This window comes from Epinephelus fuscoguttatus, linkage group LG15 (genome assembly GCF_011397635.1).
Source record: "Epinephelus fuscoguttatus linkage group LG15, E.fuscoguttatus.final_Chr_v1".
Taxonomy (NCBI): domain Eukaryota; kingdom Metazoa; phylum Chordata; class Actinopteri; order Perciformes; family Serranidae; genus Epinephelus; species Epinephelus fuscoguttatus.
This window is the reverse complement of record NC_064766.1, coordinates 32,133,615-32,150,742: the sequence shown is the minus strand read 5'-3', so window position 1 is coordinate 32,150,742 and position 17,128 is coordinate 32,133,615. Positions and strand designations below refer to the sequence as shown.

Here is a 17,128-nt window from a genome sequence, read left to right as displayed (position 1 = left end):
ATATATATATATATATATATATGAATAAAATGTATTTTTACAATAGCAAAAGAAACCTTAGATCATAGGATGATTTATAATTTCAGCAATAAACCAAAATGTGCCTCTTGTAATTTTGAAAGAGCAGGCTTTTCTAATTAATGTGGGTTGCTCGTTTTAAAATGAAACTCTCGAAATCCACTTATGATTAAATGGATGAATGGTCCACATAACAGCTCATTTAAAACTCACATACACGTACACAAGGGACATTTTTCCAAATCCCCAGTGCCAGTGGACAGGTGTGTGAGCTATGGCATGACGGGCTGTGTGAGCCCCACCCCGTTGCTAATAACCAATTAGCATAGTCCATTTACTCATCTGCTACTCAGATATTCTGCTAATGGCAGACATTAGGTCACATGACACGGCTCATCCACCCCTCCCATGGGCCTTTGACCTTTTTTTTTTGTCTCTTACACTCGCCATCTTGCGCCTCCTTACCCCCCCTCCCTTCCTTTTAAAAGGAAATGGAAAATGGCCTACCAAGTGCCTGTGTGATTTGACTAAAGCTTCTGTGATTTCCCCTGAGAAAGCGTTGGCAGTCCCCACAACGCTGGCTGGCGCTGAGGGCTGTTTCATGCTCCTATCTCCCCAGCTGACAGCAAGTTGTACAGGCAGGCAAGCAGGCTGGAGCTGGCTGGCTGGCTGTGGAAACTAGACAAGACAAGGCTGATCTTAGGGAAATTGAAATACTCTGATGGAAGCCGGGTGTGAACAAGGCTGTCACTGTAGGTGTACACAGAAAATTGCTCTCTGAGTTGGCTGGTGAATGTAAGTGTGTGTGTGCGTGTGTGCAGCATGTGTGTTCATGTGTGTGGCTTAATGCGTATCTCTGTGAGTGCTTGTGTGTGCGGCTGAATTACCTAGGCTAATTGGTTTCATGTCTGAGGACAGTTTCTCCCAGTAAGGGGAGATTGAGAATGAAAGGCCTCTTTCCTTCCTACCGGGGGCTTGTCACTCATCCTCTGTGTACTTGTTTTTTTTTTTTTTTTTTAACCAAGACCACTTGAACTGCAGATGACGGGCTTCGAGTGCTCCATCATTTGGAATGATTTCTAAATCACTGCAAGTTCAGTGAGATTCCAAATAAGCAACAGCTGCGGGTGTGCGCTTCCTGTGGAGGAGTAGGTGAAGGGAGGGTGCTGAGGGCTGGAACCTGTTCCTGCACGAGGATGAGCGTCTGCTGGTTATGTCCCTGCATTTAGTCAGAGCAAGATTTCTCCCTTATCGACAACACGTGTGGGTGTCGCTAGCCAACCGTTTGCTGTGATAGTGGAAGATGTCCAAGCCAAAGACACAGCTACCGCAGTTCCTCTGAAAATCCCCACATGCCCGGCTTATCTACTACAGATCACCACCCAGACATACCATTCACTCCCTCTGCAGCCAATTTTTTATCTGTTTGGCCACAACAAACACAATGGAGGGCATGTTGTGGCAGGGGATATCAAAAAAAGTGAAATATGCCCTGGTTCACCCACAACAAGATGGAAGGTTTAGTCTGGAGAATAAACTGTCTGTTACTGGGGAAATTATGAATCTATCATTACACTGCTAAGGCCAACATGTCACCCAGCTCATCACTCTATAAATCTGTGTGTGTGTGTGTGTGTGTGTGTGTGTGTGTGTGTGTGTGTGTGTGTGAGAGAGAGAGAGATAGAGAAGCAGGAGAGACCAGTGGTTCCTGATAACTGCCATACACTCTTAGAAGTAAGGGTTTCAGTGTGTTCTTCCTGTTCCTCCTGAAGACCTGACATTCTACCCAGAACCACTTGCTTCTTAGGAGCGCATTTCTTGAAGAAAAGGTTAGGCCTTTACTAAGAAAAGGTTCTCAGTAAAGGCCAAAACACACTAGTGGCAACCGCAACACCAAAAAATACACCCCAGATATTTTCAATGTGCAACCCTACACCAGTGGTGGCTAAACGCGCGGCACTTAACACCACTCTCCTATTTCCAGCGTTGCCGCCCCCAAAATGAAGTGCTTGTACATACCAGCTCCTGTAGCAGTTTTTTCCCTCATCACCACTGATCTATAGACAACTCTGTAGCTGTTGCTGTGTCTCGTGTGTGACGAAGAATAAATGAGAGACTCATTGTCGAGGTCGAGAAATATCCCAAGCTAAACGGCCCACAATCCCATTATTATAAAGATACATTCAAATGTGGAAGAAGTACAGATATTTCAGTAAGAGTAGTATTAACTTTATGTTGTCATCTGTTGATGAGCTACAGCACTTTTTTAGCTTAAGACTAAATGTTCCATTGAGAACCATTTTCATCCAAAGAAGTCTTTTTGGAAGTCAGAGTTCCTCTTCTTAAATGTAGATGTATCTCAGATCCCCTTAATCAGTCAATTTTACTTGTGTTCTGCCATCACACAATATCACACAGGCTACCAAAATTATTATTATAATGATCTGACAGGTACTTAGTACTTGGCATTTTGTATTTGATTCTCATTTGGAACCAAATTTTGGTTCCTAACCCTACTGCACCAGTGAAATAGTAAATCTGCACCCCCAAAAACATATTTGTTAACCTTGAGTTTTGTGGGTTACGCTGGACCACATCAGCCCTTTTGGAGGCTCATGACACCCAAGGCTACTGGACATAGTCCCTCATCCCCTACGATAAGAACTAAAACCATGATTGGTTTGGAGAGAGATCTATGGTTAATGTAGTCAATTACTATTCTTAGGGCTGTCCTGGTGAATTTGCGTTTCCTAGGATAGCAACGACATGACCCACCTTATTCTCCCTAAGACTGGCTAGCACTCATTGCCTTCGTTAGTTGGATTGGTTAGGTCTAGGCAAGAGGTGCGCGATTGGCTAGGGTAAGGATGTCAGGGTAAGCCAGAGTAAGGCACAGTAGTGTGGGCTATGTGGAAATTTGCACCCCCTTTGGTGCATTGTAGACGGCCATAGAGCCGCCTGGACTGGTTTTTGTTAGCTCCCTACAAGGTGAAAAGTTCCTGAATAGAACACCAGACAAAGGTTCTGGGTAGGTATAACCCCTTATTTTTGGGCTCTAGATGAACCACTTGAAAGTGTTCTCGGTGGAATCTTTCTAAAAGTTTCTCAGAGGAACTAAAAGGGTTCTCCTCTGAGGACAAGCCAAAGAATGCTGTATCTTAGGTTAGCACCTTTATTTCTAAGAGTGCACTCTCTTCTTTCCCGGATTTATATCATGTTTCCAGATTTCCGTGCGCCAACAAGGAAGATATTAATCAAAACAGGTCTGACAAACTTCTTGGGTGAGCTGCCAGACTTATTTGTCTATGATGTGTCACTGAGGATTAGCAAGAGGTAATCGTTGTCTTATATTTCATAGATATGGGACCAGATAAGACACCTTGTGTAATACAAGTCCAAAGTGAGATAGATGAATTTAGATCTCCCTTGAACTGTTCCCATATGGCAGATTTTCCTTTCTGTGGTTCTAACTTTTTATTGTCTCATTTTTGTTTGCAACCAGTGCACCATAGTTGTCTAAGGTACAGCTTGAGATTTTGTGCAAATGCTCAGAAAATCACAGAGAAACACAAGACAATCTTTGCCCTTCTCATTAAAGCTTTCACAGAGACTGCATGCTTTGGGAATTTATGTATTTTCATAACCGTGGGGTTGAGAAGAACTGACAAAGAGTACTGCCAAACTAGTTTTCAGGGAATGTCACTCCCCGCTCGTGGTAAACAAACTGCAATGGCCTCGCCATGGAGGGCTCCCTCCGTATTTGTGAAGCGGCTTTCTTTGGGTAAACAATGTGACAAAGTTCAGCATTCGCATACGGCCACATGAAAACCCATGCAGTGTCTCTCGTGTACAAACAGACAAGTACAAAAATATCCACTCGTTTTTGCACAAATGACTGCATGCACGCGCCCGCTCACAAACAAAGGCAGGATGCACATACAGTGCTGTAGTTTCATGCTCGCACAGACAGAACACAATACAAAGCTCAGCATTTAACAGCGTGACGGAGGCTCTAAGACATTCCTTCCAGCAAAGTGCCAAAGCTTTGTTTCCGTGTCTCTTGTCTTAACAGAAGTCTAGCAGAGATGGATGAAACGCTGTGAAGGATTCATCTCCTCTCTGTTCATCGATGATAGTGTCAAGTGATCACTGGGGCTTGAATGCAGTTCAGCTCTGTGGAATGATACTCAAAATAGCTTTTCTGAGGCTAACCGCTCTCTTTCTCTCCCTCTACCTCTTTTTCTTTCCCTGCTGCAGAGACCGTAATGGACACTCGGGTGGCCACAGCTGAACTGGGCTGGACAGCGTATCCTAATTCCGGGGTGAGTCGGTCATTGCCAACACAGGCTGAGCAAAAAGTTTCAGAAGTTTATGTTCAAACTCTCTCTTTTGGGAGGAAGATATGTAACATAATGCACATACAAATCTACAGCCAGACAGACAAATAGGCAGGAAGGCAGGCAGGATGGGAGTATAGACTTAAGTAGTGCCCAATGTAGCTCCTATTATGGGTATTATTTTCTCTCTGTCCCAGCTCATAATGACTTAATGACATAATGGGTCCACGTAAGCCCCAGAACACAGTACCTAAGTCCCTGTAAATGGAGGCTGGGGGGATACCATAGACATAATGATACTGTAATGATACATTTATGCAGGGAAGTGGAGGTATTAGGATGAAACGGGGGAGGAGGAGCTAAGAGGATGGAAACGCTCAGGGCTTTCTCAGATTTTAAGGGGAACTATTTTCAACTTTCAGGTAGTTTCATGCACATGAAAGGAGTGAAAATGGAAAGAAAGTGCCAAGTCATCAGAATGGGAACAGTGCTCCTTTTTTTCTTTCTTTTTTTTTGTTGAAAGAATCACAGTATCAGAAGTATGATTGCCCTATTACGCTAATGGACTTAAAGAGAATTTTAAGGTCTTGTTCTCTGTGCTGTAATTTAATAATTCAATGAAAAGCTCCATAGACCAACACTGATAGCATGAATCTTGCAGGAGCCATCCAGGACAGACAATGACTGTTTCCCGCATTTTCTGGGTCTTTGGGTCTTTATGAGGCATTTTACACACGTGTAAAGGGAGCTTTTATTGCTCTTGAGCAGAGCTTTGGCTCTGTTTAAACACTGGAGAGTGTGGCAGTTCAGGTTTTTTTTTTATTTTTTAATCTCCCCGAAGGAGCACTAACTAAAACAACCTGGACCCTGCAATAACCTAGAGTATTCATTTGATGCTTCTACCTATACGCCTGTGTGTGCATGTGCACAATCATCTTAATAGGATCTCACAGCTAAGACCTTGATAATGTCTACTGCTGCATCACTCTTGTGAATAACTTTATTCCTTAATAAGTTGGACCAGTGTTTTGACCCAGTAAAATAATGTATCTGTCATGCCACTCTTTTACTTTAACAAATGAAGTTTTCTGGAATCAGTGAGAGAGCATTTGCTGAAACTGTCACTATGTCTGGAAAGTAGTACGTAAGACAGATACTTTGTGAAAACAATCATGTTCCTCAGCCGCCTCAGAGTGCTTCTAATGGCATGTGCAAGAATCCACAGCGCCTAAATGAAAATAACCAACCTGAGCCGAGGAGTTTCTAACGCAGCTGTCAATCACGTCAGTCACTGCTTGTGAACTGCAGTCAAACTAGGCAGCGCTGATCGAATATGAATCAAGATTCTGTTTCTGCATTCCCTCGTTCTCGCTTCAGATGTTTCAGAAACATATTTTAGTGTACTGTTTAGCTGTAAAATGAAAACAGATTGGTTGCTTTCCTTTAGCTGCAGTCTGATTCTAGTGAATGCCATTAGAAGCACTCTAAAGAGGAAGAGTAACATGATTTGTTTTCCAGACCATCTGTCTCATGTACTACTCTCAGTACTGTTACCAACTGTAGCTTTAAATGCTTTCTTTTAAACTGTATTCAATTCAGTTTTATTCAGAAAGCCCAATTATCACAAATCACAATTTGCCTCAGAGGTCTTCACAGCATTTTACATCCCCATGTCCTTGGACCCTCACAGTGGATAAGGAAAAACTCCCAAAAACAACCTTTACCGAGGAAAAAAATGGTAGAAACCTCAGGAAAAGCAACTGAGGAGGGATCCCTCTGCCAGGATGGACAGACGTGCAATAGCTATGATAACATTAATTTTCGTAGGTAGAAGTAGCTTGTGAGCGGATACTCTACTCACCAGAGGAAAACTTAAAATAAGCAGCTGATTACTTTGCAGATCAGTCAATGTGGGTAAAATAAATGGTTGGATATTTATACATTTTGATTTCAAATTTGTTGGTGAAGATGCAGAAGGTCAGTGGTCAGTTTGCCTCATTTCTTTACCCTGTTTTAGAGTAACACACTTTTCTGCACAGCTTCAGTCATTTCACCAAATGTGCAGAGTTTTTCTTTAGAGATGAGGCATGTTGGTCCTCCACCCGGTGCTGTTCACCCTCAACGCTGCGAAACACAAACAATGTCTTTTTCATTTTAAAGGATCAGATGTGTCAACACTTAACACACTTGCATAATATGCAGTGGAATAATCATGAATTTTCAGCCTCACACTGTCACATCTTCCTCTCTGTGAGGAGGAAATATCCAGTAAGACCCACTGAGTAGAGACATCTACAGTGCTATTTCCATCCAAGCCTGCTCAGTTCAGCAAGCCTCCAGGCACACAGAGCCTCCTGTCTGTGTTGAGCATAGTTTTTTAAGCTACTCCTGGTGTAAAGGTTCAGGCAGGAAGAGACCTGCTGTAGGGTGAATACACTCATACTGCTCACTGGAGAATCTCACCACGCTACACGGCTGCCTTGACCTCGCTGGTAGTGCGTGAGTGATGCGGCGTGATTGTGTGGAAATGCGCGCACACACACACACACACACACACACACACACACACACACACACACACACGCCTTCGCACGTGCACATAAATAAACACTAAATTCAGCAGGTTTTTGATGGATTTCTGCTGTGTGAGAGCGAAAAATATAAATGTCAAACCTGGTCAATATCGCATCATTTTCAAATGCACAGCACTCATCTCTCTGGTGCTCAAGTTTGTTTGTGTACCATGCAGTTGATTTGGAAAGCGAGTGTTTAATAAATAATCAGATATATTTGACTTGTGTATTCTACCTGAGTGTACCCGATCTCATATAATGGATGATAGTGTCAGCTACAGGTCATAGCTGAAGGTAAATCTGACAACCATGTCTGCCTGTAGGGGGTGTGACCTGTGGTGTCAGTGTAAAGATACAGAATGTACAGTGTACTTGTTTGACTACACACACTTAGTTTAACAGTAATGTATATTTGTTTGTATAGCCGGTGGCTAAGTGGTCAATTTGCTTCTCTCTGTGAACCTGATAACTGCCTCTCTAACACAACACAACAAGAGAGAACACACACACACACATACACACACACTGTGTCCCTGTGCTATTCGATACATCTCATTAATTTCCTTTAGTAACTTCTCCTTCAGGAGTTCATAAGAAGTGTGTACGTGTGTGTGAGTGTGTGTTTGTGTTGCGCTGACCTGAAGGGTTAATTTTGAAGGATTGCAGAAGCAGTGCCATTAGTTCCAGTGGTGTAAACACGAGGACATATCAGGGTTGGCCATGTGAATGTATAATAAAGTGCCAGTATGCGAATGCACACTCACGCTGTATGTTAGCATCTGCTCGAGAGGACGAGAGCTCAGAAGGAAATCAGATTTGTACACCAAACAACATTACAATATTCCTTCATAATGTGCATTCTCGTTGCAGCTTGTTTCATTTCAGTTGGATATATTCAATCTTTCCCTCTGTGGACTTTCCCCTCCACCGTCCTTTTTCTTTTTTCTGTTTCTGCCTCACCTCCATGCTTATGAGTCAGTCCTCTCTTTCTCTCGCACTCCCCGTCTTCCTCTCAGGCACACACTTACACTATGACAAATAAAATATGGAGTCTCAAAAAGGCAAATGCCCCGCGGCCTTGCCATATGAGGAGCAGACATGTAACACAATGACACACACACACACACACACACACACACACCAACCCAATCGCCAGAGTAAATATTGACATTGTACATGTCTGCAAAACATGGATATGTGATATTTGTACATTAATATATAGCAAATATGTTGAAACTTTATGTTTCTTTACATTTCAGCAACACTTTTATAAATGTACGATTATGTTAAGGCACAAAAACCACATGGTTAGGGTTAGGGTCGTACACATGTCGCATCTTTAACCTCCTGGAAAACAAGAGGTCGAGTGCTGAGTGACTCATATGCCTTCTCTGTGCCATCATTTAAGAGCATGGTGACAGGTTGCGTCTGAGGTTACTAAGCAACCTTAACAAGCGCCATATCATAGCCTGTTTACCTGAAATCCTGAGTGCAGAGCTGATCTTCTTCCAGGCACTGTTTGGAGGCCTACTGTCCATGGGACACATGTAAAGCTCTGGTAGTCCTGCACTTAATGATTATTTCTCCTCCATTTTTACCACAGACTGATATTTACGGAAGAAGGAAAAGATATCTGCTGGCTGTAATTGGTTGGTGCTTGTCACATGATATGTGGTGCATACTAGTACGTTCCAAAAGTTGAACTCTGCTTATCTCAGGGCGCGGCTGTCGAAAAACAGTCGCTCGGGAAAGGGTGTACACTGCTCTGGTGTTGCTCTGGCGTTTGAACGCGCCTGCCTTCCATCTACATTGAGAGCATTGAATGAATTTGAGGGCTCTGAGAATGCGACATGTGTACAGTCCCTTAGGAGAAGATCATGTTTTGGCTTAAAACACCCAGTTTTGGTGCCAAAATCTCCCAAAACCACCAGTGTTGTTGTTGTTGGTCTCGAACAGTGGTCTGCAGTTTGGCAGCTGTCTGTCGTGCCAAGGTGTCACGCCATCCACCGTCCCCTCCACCTCTAGATGACAAAGTCAGCTCATATACAGTACATGTAATCACAGCTGTGTCACTGAAGAAACGTTGATATGACACACATGAAATGTACAAATGTAACATATCTGGAGTGTGCAGAGATATTCAGTGCTTTTCGTCTGGTGACTGGGCTGCGCGCGCACACACACACACACACACACACACACACACACTGGCCTCACCAATGTAGATTTACATGTGATGTTTACATGTGGTATCCAAGCATGGTATCCAATCACAACCCTCCCCCATTCCACTAACCCCAAATAACAGCCTGAATGTTGTCAATAAGATGCTTCTCCGTCTCCTTAATAGTACATTAAAAGATGAGGCAGATGAGCTTTAAGTCAGGTTCAGTATTAAAAGAGAGGGGGAGAGATGCCTGTGTAAAAGGCCGGCTCAGAATGCCGAGATACTTCGTCAGATTATACACTGACAGAGAGCACCGAGAACAAGAAACAAACACAAAATCTTCAGTTTAAGTGGCAGCTCTGGAAGGGTTAGTACAAATTGAATAGCATATCTTTTCATTAGTAAGGCAGGACATGATGTCCCTCTGCAGGTTAAGTGATTTTTAAAGAAAATCCATCAGCACATGTGCATGAAAAGGACCCTCAAAAAAGAACAGTCCCACAGTGAGGGAAAAAGATCTGTACTGAACCAAAATGACGAAAACCAGGGTCGGGCTTTAAGTAAAACTGAAAGCACTTAGGATGTTCTACCGTTACGTAATTTATATTAGAGTAAGTTTCAGAGCTTTTGTTGTGGACATAAATGTGTTGATTTCCTGCTTGATGTCAGCACACACTGTGCAGAGAGCGAGATAAGGAAGGTGAGAAGTTGGGGTGTTTTATTGCAAACATTTAAGTAGGGAGTTTTACGAGTTAAGGAAAGTAAAGTGATGCAGAGAAAATGAAGAACAGCAGAAGAGCGAGAGCTGTGTGTCCGTTAGGTGTTTTTTAAAGAGCAGAATGGTGCAAGAGATGCTAAGAACAAGTCTCATAAGAAATGCTTAGGGATGCTGTGAGGCTCGTAACGTTAACTAGCCTGTAGCACTGTGCTGTACCACGGGGAAATGCATAGGTATAAAAACCATAAACACACAGTCTTCTCAGGAAGAGTCAGTGTTTGGCCCATATGCTACTATATATTCTTCTTTATGTGTTTGTTGCAGCGAGCCTCTCTCCAACCTTTGCTATTAAAAGTAGTGAGGATGATGTATGGTGGTGATCAAAACAGTAATATTTAAAAAATGATCTTCGAATTATTCAGATTAAAGCTGAGTGAGAGAAAATAGTTCATTCGGTAGGGGGCAGACGGGATAAGAGGAGTGCAGAGAGAGGAAGAGATGAAGGAGCTGAAAGTGAGGGATGAGGGGAGCTAGGAGGAGAAATATACAAGCGATGGTGGAGGAACCGAAAAGGGTTGCAGGATCAGGGAAGGGGGCAGGGATTAGGAGAAACTGGAGCGAGAGAAGGTAAGAGATCAACTGTGTGTGAACGCCCCCCTTTTCCAAAAAGCAGCCCTGTAGAACATTCAGCTGTGGCTGTGCGTGTGGAGGAGAGCTTGGGTCAACTCATGTGACTCTGGGAGGTCACAGACAGAGTTCAGACTTTAAGGTGAGAGCCTTGGAGGGGTGGGGTGTTGGGGGGGGTTACGGGGTCAGCGGGGTGGCGGTGGCTGCGCTGACAGAGGCTGTGGGTGCTGTCAAGCGTGCAGAAACAGAGCAGGTTGGTGCGGTTGCACGGAGCCCGGGGAGGAGAGGGATAAAGAGTGGGCCAAGTGAGCAGAAGGAGGGAGGGGTGTGGAGGATAAACGCCGGAGGACACAACGGACAGGAAAAGGCTTGGGGAGTGAGACGGAAGCGGAAAGATAAGGAAGAGATTTGGGAGAAATCCCCCTGTCCTTTGGTTGTAGCAGGTGCATAAGGACGGATGGAGACAGGAATGGATCTCACCCTGGCATATTTGTATTTACACTCCCTTGTTTTTCCACATGTGGGCTTGTGTGTGCGCAGGCATACTTTCAAGTGCCTGAGTGTGCTGTTGCATAGCTGCACCTGCGTGTGTGATTGTGCACAAGAGCAGGTGCAGCTGGAGAGGTGTTTTTTTGGGGAGGGCGTGCCTGGACTGGGCTTAAGCAAAGCTCCTGTGGGTCTTAACTGGACAGGTGTCAGCATACACTCAGCGATTCCTAAAGAGCACAGATAGATCCATAACAGCCATCTCACCATCTGCTGACCAGACTCAATACACCTCAATTATTCATAGCCTGACAGACAGACGGACAGGCAGTGGCTCGACGGGCATCAGGGAGCACAGGAGGGAAAAGTGAAGTGAGAAAAGTTAAAAATAAGAGCGTAAGATAGGCAGGAAGGAGAAAGAGCTTGATTGAATGTGGATAATAAGAGTCAGAGAGAGATGGCAAGGAAAAAAAGGATGAGTGAGAAGGAGTGGGGGGAGAGGGAGAGGGGTGGAGGTGAACTCTGAACCTGCAGAGCCCGAGCTGAAATGGAATGAGAGGAGAAAAACGACAGTGAGTCATGCTGGCCGAGCTTCAGCAGCCAGATGAGAAGAGTGCCTCCATTACATGCACAACACAGACACATACACAAACTGATGGAAAATGCGCACATTACCCAGACATGAGCACATGCACAAATGCACACCATAACACACATATAACTCCTTATAAACTCTTCAGGAATGAGTTACGCTTAAAACAAAATTGAATGCCCGTGCACACTCGTGCAAAGTCGCACACATTCGCAGGCAGCTGACATTGTCATATCAGTGGGATACCTGCTTCATTTTACCTCCATGGTTATTGAGTGTGATTTAGGCGTGTAGCCAGATAGCTGAATTCTGCTCCGAGCTCAGACGCAGACGTCTCTGCTCAGCATGAAGACCGGAATAGTAAGACAACGAATCGCTTAGATCACAATGCATCCGTGGCTTCCTGTCTGTGTGTGGTTCTGCGTTTCGGGCGAATGGTGTGTCTGTTTGTAATTGTGTTAGTTTCTTTCTGCTTTCTGTAGAGCCACTCCCATGTCACATTTTAGCTCTAAACATTTGCTTTTTGCAGGCAAGATTTCATTTGCATTCCAAATAATTTGCAAGGGAGACAAGGCCAAGACAGCAGCATTTACATGTTGCTACAGACAGAGCAGGACATTACAGTATGTCTGCAGCACAAACAGAATATAGTAACATGCCAAATCAGACTGGATTGAAATTGTCTGCCACTTTTTCCAGACTATTTCTTCATTTGTTTTTTTTACCTTTTTCTTTTCCATTTTTTATTTGCCTTTGAAATGAAATAACATACGACTACCTCAATTATTGATTTCCTTCCCGTGGATTTCCCCGCCACATTTCACATGTAAGAATTCTCTTGGATGTATTACGAGCCAAGGACATTTTTTTTTCGTCAAAGAATAAATAAAAGAACAAAGTGGAAGAACTAGGGCAAAAAAAAAGAAAGGAGAAATGAGTCTATCCTTAATTTGGTATGAATTTGGAGGAGTGCGAAGGAGTGGCTGGAGGCTGACTTATATGTGTGGGAGTGATTGTGTTTCCACCTGCAGTACCTGCTATTTCAGCAGTCCTGCAGAGCTGGCAGAAATAGCAGTAAATCCTCCCATTCTTCTCCTCCATCTTTTTACCCACACTGACTGTTTCAGTGTCTTTTCTTCCCCCCTGCTTTTCTTTACTCCAGCTTGTCTGTCTCAAAGACGCCTTTTTTGCTCTATCTTTACCTACCCCCCCCCCCACCCCCACCCTCGCTCCCCTCTCCATGTCTTTGTGTCAGGAGGATAGGGCTGTCAGGTGTCATGCTTTGCAGGATTTTTATACACACACATATATGCACACATCGACAGGCAGGGGCCCCTTTGCACCCAAAAGCCTTGATACCTTGCCATTCTCCTGTCCCCTGCTGACACGCTCTTTGTGGTTCGCCCCTAAATGGCCTCGCCTTGGGCCATAGGGGGTCATGGGTCCCGCAGAGCGACAGCTTTCACTCTTTCACTCCCCTTCTGCATTTCTCTCACTCCCCTTCACCCCTTGTTATAACGTTCCATTTTCTGTTCATCATTTTTATACCTCTCGTCCACTCTGAATTATTCAGACTCTCACTCTTTACATTCTGCCCGCTCCATCTGCGAGTTTCTCTCTCCCCTGCCCTTCTTCCACTTTTTAAAAATTTCATTTTCTTCTCTTTACATATCTGCTCGTGTGTCAGGGCACATCTCCAATTTCAATAAATACACACACAGTCATGGTGAATCATTTAGTCGTCTTCCTTATCGTCCTCCACAATGGATCCATAAGGTTGCAGAGGCTGTCAGATTTCAACACAACACACAGCTTTAGCCTTTTACGCAGGGTGACTCAAGGTAATGTTGCTACTGGAAACTGAGAGCCCTGCCGAGGCCCTGTCAGCCGCGTGCTTTCACTGAAGCTACCTGAGTGGGTGTTAACCAGGTGCATCGTGAGATAAAGTCTTCAGGAAATAGTTCTCTGTTTAAACACAATTACATTAACCTCATTTTGGTCCTATAAATACCTCGCTGAGTTAATGATGCTTTCAGAAACTTTCACTGATTTATTTTTAGACTTACTCATTCAGTACTTGTATAGAATAACATCATATCAGAAAAGACCTGAAATTCTTTAATCAGTTTTATACTTACTCCATACAGACCCATACAAATTACCACTGTCCCCTTTTCAGCAGTCAAAATGAATAATTGGAGACTACTGGCATTTATAATTACCGCTACATTTGAAAATGTCCGTGCTGATGCCACAATATATGTAATGAAATTTCAGTGCAAGTCTTGTTGCCAGTGTTGTACTTAGGACCACCAAAACTGAGACCAAGTCATGACCAAGACCAGACCAGTGCGAGTCCCACACTGCAGGACACACCATAGAAACTCCACACATTGATCTGAAAGACTCACATTCCCTTGAAAACAGCTACAGAAAACAAATAAAGAATCGTTGGTAACACTTTACTTGAAGGTATCTACGTAAGAGTGACATGACACTGTCATAACTATGACATGTCATGTCAAGGTCATGAACTTGTCATAAACATTTATGACTGCTGTCATTAAGTGTCATTTGGTTTTTGTAATGACAAGTTGACACCGTTTGGGTTGAGGTGCATTTCTTGTTAATGTCAAGCTGTTATGACAAAGACAACTTCTGGTAGTGTCATCCTGGTTAACGTCAAGTTGTCATAATAAGGACATCCCAAACAAATTTAATGTCAACTTGTCATGACAAAGACAACTTCTGGTAATGTCACTTTGATTAATGTCAACATGTCATAATCAAGACAACCCAAACAATGTCAACTTGTCATTACAAAAACTGAATGACACTTAATGACAGCAGTCATAAATGTTTATGACATGTTCATAATGTTTATGACAAGTTCATGACAGTGTCATGTCATAGTTATGACAGTGTCATGTCACCCTTATGTAGATATTTTCAAGTAAAGTGTTACTGAATCGTCTTTATTCATCTCTTTGACTGCCAGACTGCATATGTATAACTGTATCATGAGAAATGTTTGATGAACTAATCAAAAGGCATTGCAGAGGTGAATTCTCTGCATGGGAATTTCCTTTGTTTTCTATCAGCAAACAAATACAAACAGTAAGGAGTTGAAATCAACCTTCCCATCTTTATTCAGCTCTCTTTTTTTGCACAGCTAGTTTAGTTACATCCCCGCAGCTGGGGTCTTGACCAGTCTTGAAATAAAATCCTGTTTGTCTGAGACCGAGACATGACTGAGTAGAAATGCGGTCGAGACGAGACGGCGACCTTTTAAAAGTAGTCTTGAGTTTTACAACTCTATTTGTAGCCATAATTCAAGTGGTCGTTTTCATTGCCACAAGGTTTAATGGTTAGGTTTGTTCAAATGTTAAGGCTCTTCTCAAGTTTGTAAACAGTGATGACAGACGTAAGTCAAGCTATACGAGAGCATTTACCACCAAAGATTGTGCATGCTACCCAAAGAAACTGACAAATGGTGACCAACTTCCAGATTCATGTTCTATTAGTGAGTGGGTAGAGGACATTAGCAAGTGGCCCAATATTCAGTGACCAGACATATACACATATTTGGTGGAGAAACCTAGTCACCGTATTTGGGCGAGAGGCTGGAGCTGTGGGGGAGTGTGGCGTGGACCTGACTCAGTAGCCGAGTATACAACCAGAAGACATTCTGTCACTTAAAGGGGCCTGCTCTTAATTATGCGTAAATTGAATCCTTAATAAACTGTAAATGGGTGAGTTATATAAAAATTCACCCTCTTACAGTTGTCATGAAGGGAGAAATTAGCTATAGAGACCAAAACTGTTTTTTGCATCAGGCTGTAATATGTTCATTTCTGCTGTAAAGTTGGCCATTTAACATGACAGGCTTCTTGAGTGAGCCTCAAGTAGCCTGCTAGCAGACTTTTCCTCTACTCATATGAAGCCAGGGACAACAGCAAAAGGTAACGTTACAAAATTCATCTCCATTACAACTCACAAGGTTCACTGAAAAAAACAACTGTCTTCTACTGAACATGTTTCCTATACAAATACAGCATGCTAACGTTATTAGCACAAGCTTGTGGAATTTTACATTGTATAAATTAGCCTAGCGACGAGCGGAGATTTCCTCTGCTCATATGAAGCCAGGATAATTCACACAGAAGACTGAAAATTTTATTTTGTGGAGGCTTTATTGTCTTCACTATTTATTGTTTCTTATCTGTGACATTAAAGTAAATAAAGGTTTTGTTTCCACTGAGATAAATGGTGGACGGGAGGTCTGCGTCACCGCAATACGTAGTTATATTTCTGGGGAGGTCCACGTCAGGCTACGGGGTAGGGTATGGCGTAGGCTCTACATTGATACAGAAATATAAATCCTGCTGTGTCTGTGGTTGCTCATAGTAACTTAACATAAATGGTTGGCGTGGATATGTATGTTATTAAATAAAGTAAAACTGAAGGCTTTTACGAAGACACCTACGTGTTCTGTTCTTGTTTTGAACAGCTGCCATCACTACGAGCGACCATGACACGTTCCTCTCAGTCGCCAGTTAACAGGATCACTTGTCAAACTTAAACACCTCTTACTCTGAAACTGTTGTTGGAATTCTGAAGGATGTGATTTCACTGTTGGAATATCGATTCTGAGAACCGAGCAGGCAACAACCACACATTTAGAGGCCGATAATGGTTTTAAATTTAATGTTTACAGCTTGCTAACTCGTCTAGATCGCTGGGGCAAAACAGCACGGGGTCATCCCTATGTTTCCCTTGTTCTATGTTCCCCACTTAACCCTGCAAAAAAGCTTCTATGTTCCCTGCTTACACAAAAAGGGTTCTATGTTTCTCGCTTGGTTGAGCGGGAAACATAGAAGCCTGGAAACATAGATACACTCCCAACAGCACCTCTGTTGCCCACATGGGCATGCATATATGTGATGACTTTAACTGTAAATCGGCTATTGAACAGAAGTTATCCAATATGCATTTCTTTTTCTTTAAAGCATCAGCTACTGCTAATTCACTTGTTTGTTTTCCCACATACTGCATCCACCAACCTTATAAAAGCTCCGCTGCCCACCAGTCTCTGTGAATTATGTTTCTGTTAATAATCAGATCTTAATGTTTAAAATCTTCTGTAGGAATGATGAGGCTAAATTGCCTGCGGTTACCATTTAAATTTCACTATTCTTGGGTGAAGAAAAAGAACATTTGTGTTCATTTTCAAACCTGCTGTCTGCAGTGTAAACAATAACTCCTACAATATCTAGGAGGGTTGTGTTTACTAGCAGCTCAATCTAAAAACATCTTCAGCCCAGCAGATCGGCTGCCGCTTCAAAGCAACCAGCACGTAATTGAAAATGCGAGTGTTAATAATGATATTACAAAAGTTGGATGGAGGAGTGGGAGAGCGAGGCGCCTGGGTGGATTGTTCACTTGAATGGCGCAGCGTGATGCCACATTATGTGCATCTCTTTCAGGATCTAAGAAAAAAGGCATATCAAAGACATCTGGGAGCATGCAATGAGACCAAATTGCAAATAATGTGTCAACACAGCATATTTCTCACATGGTATAAACACGTATTCAGATAAAGTTCGGTAT

The 17,128-nt window shown here is 43.0% G+C and overlaps 1 protein-coding gene across 4 annotated transcripts in view; it reads left to right on the top strand.

The window, feature by feature from the left end:
- LOC125901967 (ephrin type-B receptor 1-B) overlaps positions 1–17,128 on the top strand; it is a 223,269-nt gene that overhangs the window by 69,271 nt on the left and 136,870 nt on the right. For all 4 annotated transcript variants that reach the window (XM_049598023.1, XM_049598024.1, XM_049598022.1 and 1 more), the window contains one exon: positions 4,276–4,340. In XM_049598023.1, coding sequence (XP_049453980.1) covers positions 4,284–4,340 — 57 coding nt within the window. In that variant the 5' untranslated portion in view covers positions 4,276–4,283. The remainder of the gene's footprint in view (positions 1–4,275; positions 4,341–17,128) is intronic.